This window comes from Blennius ocellaris (genome assembly GCF_963422515.1).
Source record: "Blennius ocellaris genome assembly, chromosome: 14".
Taxonomy (NCBI): domain Eukaryota; kingdom Metazoa; phylum Chordata; class Actinopteri; order Blenniiformes; family Blenniidae; genus Blennius; species Blennius ocellaris.
The window spans coordinates 4,696,664-4,704,389 of NC_137663.1; the positions used below are offsets into that span (position 1 = coordinate 4,696,664).

The 7,726-nt window shown below is 39.9% G+C and overlaps 1 protein-coding gene across 1 annotated transcript; it reads left to right on the forward strand.

The window, feature by feature from the left end:
• Nucleotides 1–3,829: 3,829 nt before the first annotated feature.
• Nucleotides 3,830–6,000, forward strand: hand2 (heart and neural crest derivatives expressed 2; the record flags this gene model as incomplete). The annotated part of the gene is made up of 2 exons (XM_080509237.1): nucleotides 3,830–4,312; nucleotides 5,905–6,000. 2 exons carry the CDS (start codon nucleotides 3,830–3,832, stop codon nucleotides 5,998–6,000), a joined length of 579 nt encoding a protein of 192 aa, XP_080365363.1.
• Nucleotides 6,001–7,726: the final 1,726 nt, after the last annotated feature.

Consider the following 7,726-nt stretch of genomic DNA (forward strand, 5'->3'; position numbering starts at 1 on the left):
TAGGTTCATGGTCTGGGTTCTCAGTGTAGGTTCATGGTCTGGGTTCTCAGTGTAGGTTCTAGGTCTGGGTTCTCAGTGTAGGTTCATGGTCTGGGTTCTCAGTGTAGGTTCATGGTCTGGGTTCTCAGTGTAGGTTCTAGGTCTGGGTTCTCAGTGTAGGTCCATGGTCTGGGTTCTCAGTGTAGGTTCTAGGTCTGGGTTCTCAGTGTAGGTTCATGGTCTGGGTTCTCAGTGTAGGTTCTAGGTCTGGGTTAAAGGGTTGGCTTATTGTTTTAGGTTCTTGGTTTGGCACTTTGGTTCTCAGTCTGGGTTAGATTGGGTTAGATATCCGGGTTGTAGGTTTTCATTATAGGTTTGGTTTGTAACTCTGAGTTCACAGTTTTGGTTCTTGGCTTGAGTTCTTGGTCTGGGTTCAACATCTGTGTTGTTAGTTTGGGTTCTCTCTCTGGGTTCTGGGTTTGGTTTCTCAGTTTGAGCTCTCAGCTTGAGAGGCGGTAATACATGCAGACCAAGAGAGGAAAAGAGGAGAGTAAGAGTAAGTAATCCAGAGAGAGAGAGAGAGAGAGAGAGAGAGAGAGAGAGAGAGTGTGTGTGTGTGTGTGTGCGTGTGTGTGTGTGTGTGTGCGTGTGTGCGCACGTGTGTACATGTGCGTGTGGGGGGTGGCTTGACCAGTGCTGCTTATCATCTCTGGGTTCTAGAGCTGAGTTCTTGGTCTGGCCTCTAGGTTTAGGTTCTTGGCCTGGATTCTCTGTTGGACAGGAAGTGATGTGTGCAGACTGAAAGAGGAAAACAGAAGAGAAAGTGATGGAGGGGGGCAAAGCTCTAGGGAGGGGGTGGTGTGTGTGTGTGTGTGTGTGTGTGTGTGGGGGGGGGGGGGGGGCAGCAGTGTTGTATTTCATCTCTGTGCAGTGGACGTCTTAATCAACAGTGTCAGGTTTTCTTTCTGGAGGCTGCATGGTGTTCCTCACACTGACAGCAATGCTCACGTGCAGCACAGACTCATCAACAGGATGCAGCAGAGAAGAACATCAGTTTTCATTCATTCATTCATTCATTCATTCATTCATGTGCAGAAACATCATGCTGAAAAATCTGGACCCTTTTTAAATTTGTTAAACCTGCAAAGCTCTGAAATCTGTGAAATGTTTACATTTTCAGAAGAAAGATGCACAATTTTTCATTGTTTATGTGAAGATTATAACAATAACAACACAGAAAGTCTCAGAAGTTCTTCACAAAAGAAAAACAACTTCAAGTTCCCACGTGAGGATCCAAAATTATGATTGTATAAACATATATATATTCATTTATTTTCCGAATGTTATAGTATAGTAGAAATATAGAAATATAGTATTTTTTATGGTTTTGTGTATTATATATTTATATTGTGTTAAACGAAAAATATTAGAAAACCTCGGGTGAATAATGCTGCCTTTTTATTTTTTTAAATCTTGTCTCTTTTTTATAAACTCGTAAATTTAAGAGAAAATACACTTTCTAATGTAAAATCGATTTGGTTTCTAAGTTAATTAAACTGATTTTCGTCAACAAAACGGCAAAAAAGGACGAACGTTTGTAGAGAATTAACTTGGCAGAAAAATGTGTGTGTCGATAATGTTGCTTTCTATGAAGGGTGTTTTTTTTCTCAATGCTTAATGTTTAAAATTTCAGTGAAAATTTGAAAAGAAACAGAAAGAATCATGCATTTTTAGGCTGCTGTGACTTTTCTTCTCAATTTTTGGCCTCAATATAACTGATATAGCTTCATTTGCTATTGAATGTCTAAATGAACAACATAAAACACAATAGAATACAATACAACGTATTTTATCGAAATATGCTACTTCAAATGACTTTAGTATTGAATTTATGGATTTAAAATAAACCTAGAAAAGTCCGAAAACATCTCCCATATTTGCCTGCTTTTGTAAAATTCGGTAATTGAAATGAGGAGTTTGATCAATCTGATTTAGTCAGACATTTGGATCATTCTTGAAAAGAACATTTCACGTGCACAAGTTGAATTTTTCAAGGAGATCCCAGTGAAAGTGTTTGGATTTACTGCGCGCAGGAGGCTTTAAACGCACCTCCGCGCTGCAGGTTCGTGTGAAAACATAAAGTCGTGACGGATGATTATTTATTGTAACGCGGCTGGACGGTGAAATATGCCGCAAACGGCCCGGTGCTGTAAACAGAGCGCAGGCAGGCAGGCAGGCAGGCAAGGGGAGCTTTTATGGAATACATGTAACCCTGTCGGAGGGGTGGGGGGGTTGGGGGGCGACACCTCCTGATTTATGGCTGTATTTAGATAAGACACCGCCGTAAATGGTTTCTAAATAGCGTCAAGGTCATGTAATGTAATGGGATAATGTTTTCAGGCGATGGCGATAAGATGACGTGTTTAGGGTGCTGCGCGGAATTAATGCGCAGATAGAGAACACCCCCCCCCCCCCCCCCCCCCCCCCCAACCCCTGCAGCCCCCCTACACCCCCGGGGTACAACGAAAACAAGGCCTCGGGCTCTCGGTTTGTCTCTAAAAATGGAAAACAATTCATCCAAGTGCTCATTTGCATGCGTCAGAGCGCACAGACAGGCACGATAAGACGGATAAAATCGATTCATTCATTCCTTCTCAACCCCGGTAATGATGTTTAAATTTAGACACAGAACACCAAAAATGACCATATAGAATCATAAATGCCAGAGAATAGAATAAATATTGGCTAAAAAAAACAGTCACGTCGTTTCATATTGTCCAGATTGCGCCAGTGTGGAACCCAAAAAACACAGACACGTGATTAAAAGTAAATTCATTCCGTCACAAATGGTTTAAACGAGGCAAAACTCTTCTTTTAATTGTTTATTTTGAAATACAATATGCATTTGTATCAATGGTCAAGCTTACTCAATGATATTTTATATCCATTGTATTTTTACAATGAAACTTTGTTGGCTCTTTCAAAAACAACACAGTATAGCAAACAAACCGCTTTATAAAAACAAGCATCAAACATAGAAACGAGTCTTTCAAAAGTATATATTTTAAATGAAACATGTAAGCTATGATTTTTCTGGTCTGATTTGCTTCATATTTACTTTCCAAACATTTCGACAATACACACAATAAAAGGATTTAGATGTCATTTTCTCTCATTTGAAAACTTAATTGTGTCCGAAAAGTTCAGTTTGTCTCATGGGCGGCCTTCTGTCATCAAGTCAAACAAATAAACAGACAATTATTCGCACCAGTGGATCAGAGAAGCACCTTTTTAAATCGGCGCGTAAAATAAATGGTGCGTAAATTCAGTGCGTAAAAAAAAAAGAGACCCAAACCGACACGCACAAAAGGTCTGAAGCACCCAGAGCCACTTAGAAACCACTTTCCCCTCCTCACACATGAGCAGTCGACCTCAACAGGCGTGTGTTTCGCTCCCGGTGTGCAGCGGGATTATGGCACCATGGTGCGCGTTATTCCAAACCTCTCCAAACCCTCCTCCCAGTCGTGGCCGCTCCCCTCCATTGGCCGCCTCCTCTGCGCGCTGACATCCCGGTCATATAAACCTGGGGCCTCACACCTTCAGCAGGCTCAAGTTTCTCGGGTGAATCAGAGCTGCCTCTTCGGGGAGAAACCTCATGAACGAATCACGGCTGGACGCGGAGATATTTTGGAATTATCAACTTTTTCGCGGCCCGTTTCGCTTCGCGGGTGAAGCTGCTTTCTAAAAACCATGTAAAGTAACTGGTTTGGTTTCGACTCGTTGGGGGATTCTTTGGATTCATATTTACGCGTTGAATGAGTTGTTGATTCGACCGCCGCCGCCGCGCGCCATGAACCTGATCGGGGGCTACCAGCATCACCACCACCACCTGATGCACGAGCCCTTCCCCTTCGTGCAGCGGTGCCACCAGGACGCGCCGTACTTCCAGAGCTGGGTGGTGAACCACGGCGAGGTGCCCGCGGACTTCCAGATCCAGGCGCCGTATCCGGCCGCGGAGCTGGGCGCGCCCGGGGCGACGCACGACGGCCGCCTGGAGGGGCTGCAGGCCGGCGTGGGGAAGCGCAGGGCGTCGGGGCCGAAGAAGGAGCGCCGGAGGACGGAGAGCATCAACACGGCCTTCGCGGAGCTGCGGGAGTGCATCCCCAACGTGCCCGCCGACACGAAACTGTCCAAAATCAAAACGTTACGCCTGGCCACCAGTTACATCGCGTATCTGATGGACGTCCTGGCCAAAGACTCCGGGGAGACGGAGGGCTTCAAGGCCGAGATTAAGAAATTTGAAAACCGGGATTTGAAAAGGAAGCGAGAGCTGGTGAGTTTCTGAGCCTCTGATTCCTCACGTGGCTTCAAAAAAATGAGACGCTCCGAACCCAAATCCACCCAAAACAAAGCAAACGTTTTATTAGATTCACGTCGACAAACTAAAACTGTCACTTTAAGATTGTCGGATTCTGGCGCAAATTAAAAATACTCAAATGTTCCTCTGTAATCTATTTCTTTGTGTTTAAACATCCGGATATTTATTTCTTCAACATCATTCAAAAACTCAGTGTTTCACAAGGAAGCAAAGGAAATACATTGAAGCAGGACGATTAAGACTCTTAATCTGAAGAGATTAGGGTTATTTCCAGGCCTGGAAAAGATACAATTGCATTTAAACCAAATATTTCAGCATAATTGATCAATTTCTTGCAACAGTGCAGCTGAAACAAACCGTTTTCTCATGCGGACTCAAATGTTGTATTTTAAAATGTGAGTTTTTCCACCTCATCGATGCGTCATTACCAGAAACAAACCAAGTAAAAGCAAAGTAAAGTAAATGCATTTCTGCAGTACCACTCAGACGCGAGAGATTTCAGTGTTTGTCAAAGGGAAAACATTAAAACTTTAATAATATTAATTTGAACCGTTTCCGATTATGAAAAACATTGAAACAAAGCGATTAAGAAAAACACATTGAGATGTGACTGATGAACTCCAGAAATAACGTTTGACCGCTTTCCACAACTTCTGTGAGTTTTATTAACTTATGAAACAAAATTGTATGAATTAGTCAGATTTTAAATTAAAATCTGTTTTCCCACGAAGATCGCTGTGCGTAAAACGGTCACGGTCACTTTTAAACATGAAAAGTAGTATTTTTTTTTTCAAAACGTTTTTAAGTAATTGCCTTATTTAATAAATTAATTAAATAACATGAGTAATGGAAGGAGTAATTGAATGTAGACGAATAATTGAATGAATAATTGACTTCACACGAATTTGACAAGGTCATTGTGCGGAACACGGCGCCTGGCAAATCAAAATAGTGGTTTATTTGATCTTTTTAAATAATAGGCTTATTTAATACTTTAATTTACACGAATAATTGAAAACACATCAATAATTGAATGCATGATTGAATTTACATTAATTTGAGATGGGACGGTTATTGTGCGTAAAACGTTGCATGACGCATCAAAACATGTGGTTTTCTTAATTCGTTTTTAAAATAAACGTCTTATTTGATAATTGAATTTACGTGATGTTGACATATTGTGGGGCGAAAAGTAGTAAACTCTTCATTAAACAAATATTTATTGTTTATGGGGGAACAAAGTCCCGAAACGTCACTTTTAAACCCAGTTGAGTAAAAAAATGACTCTATTCGGCGTCGTTTATTGATATTTTGTTGAGAATGTCTCTTTTAATTGGTCAGACATCATGGCAGGTTATTTTTCTTTGTTCTGGTCATTTATTATAACTATTTGAAGGTGTGTAATCACGTGTTTCAATGGTAATGATAATAATAATAATGACGCCGAAAGAAGCTGAAACTGAGGCGAAGATGATGAAGATGATAGTGATGATGTGTTGTTTTTCTGCCCCCCCCTCCACACCCTCCTCACCCTCCAATCCTCACAGACCGACGGCCTGCAGGAGTCTTTAGCCGGGGAGAAGAAGGTGAAGGGCCGGACCGGGTGGCCGCAGCAGGTCTGGGCTCTGGAGCTCAACCAGTGACACACACACACACACTCACACACACACACACACACACACACACACACACACACACACACACACACACACACACACACACACACACACACACACACACACACACACACACACACACACACACGCACACACACGCGGACTCTTTGAGGATCTTTGATATTTGTGGTATTTCTTCTGCTTTGTGATGTTTTTGTTGTTTGTTCCACCACATCTGCTGAACTCACTGTCGTCCAGATGTTTGTGTTGAAGAACATCTGTTTCCCGAAGAAGAGAGAGATAGAAAACTATCTCCACATAAGTTATCACGAAAAGACTGAAGGAAACAGTTTGAATCATATTTAGGATGTTTGTGTTTAGTTGCTGCAGAATCTATCCTCTAAAAAACAAAACAGATTTAGATTCCCACGAGGTTTCGGTTCCACTCTTTGTTTCTTTTACACATTTTATACCAAATTATCAGGATCTTTCAGGGTTGTGGATTTTTTTTTTTTTAAATCTAAGGACACTGGAGGAAGAAAAAATATTTTTCAGGAGTTGCATTGAAAGAAAACCCTTTAAAAAAAAAAAAAAGATTTGTAAAACATTTAAATTTGAGTCCCATCAAGAAATTTCTCTTTTAAAATATTAGATTTTCTCACTAATGAGAAAAGAACTAGTTATTTTACTAAATAATTGGAGAAAATCGAAAAATACTAACGTTTTGTCATCATCTGATTCCCCAACATAATTATGAAATCGTTATGGTTACATTTTAAACATAGCCAATTAAAAAGCTTTCAAAAATCCAAATTCAATAAACGGAATTAATTAAAATATGTGTCAAATTAAATGATGAATATTGACCTGATGCATTTTAAACAAGTTCAATAATGAGAACTTATTGAAGTGGACATAGAATGAAAACTTATTGGATTTTTTTAAATGACTTTTTTGAATGAAGAGAAAATTCAATAGAATCAGTTTCGAATAATAATATATTAACCTATATTATTTGAAGTTGAAGCTAATTGAAGCTAATAAAAACAACTTTGAAATAGTAAAATCAAAGAAATATGAGTAAATGGAAAATCTTGATGGGAAACGGATTAAACTGGGATTTGGAATAAAAACAACATAGAAACAATGCAAGTAAATGTTTATTGAAGATTTGACACAATAAGTCGATTAATTCGCATTAAACAAATGAAATCAGGACATTTGGACTTTAAAAACACTTTTTCCCTCCAGTTTGAGGACATTTTTCTTTTTTTTTCTTCTTGTAAAGTTTTACTGAATCTACCTCAAACCTTGAAGAGTCACTGCCTGAGGAGGAAACAGACACAGAAATCCGCTGCGACGCTTTAAGACAAAGAAAAGATTTATGTGATGTGAAGTTCTATAAAGTTCTGTTATTAAATGGATTATTTTAAGACACTCCGGTTTGTTTCCAACAATTTTTTTCTGAGCTTCTTTTTCCCTGTACGAAGAAACACCGTTTCTTTATATTATTTAGAAAATGAACACGATTTGTTAAAAATGATATTTTAACGGTTTGCAGGTGACGGGTCAGAATTTCACCCCGTAGTCTGGCTACTCGGATTTAATCCGGTTATAAAGACCCGTGTAATGTAATCCCTCATAGTACATATTGTAGTCAGATTAAACCTTTGAGATAAATCCACCGTCGCACTGAAATTAATAAGTCACCTTGTAAACCAGTTTTAAATTAATCTCGTTTCATAACGGTGAG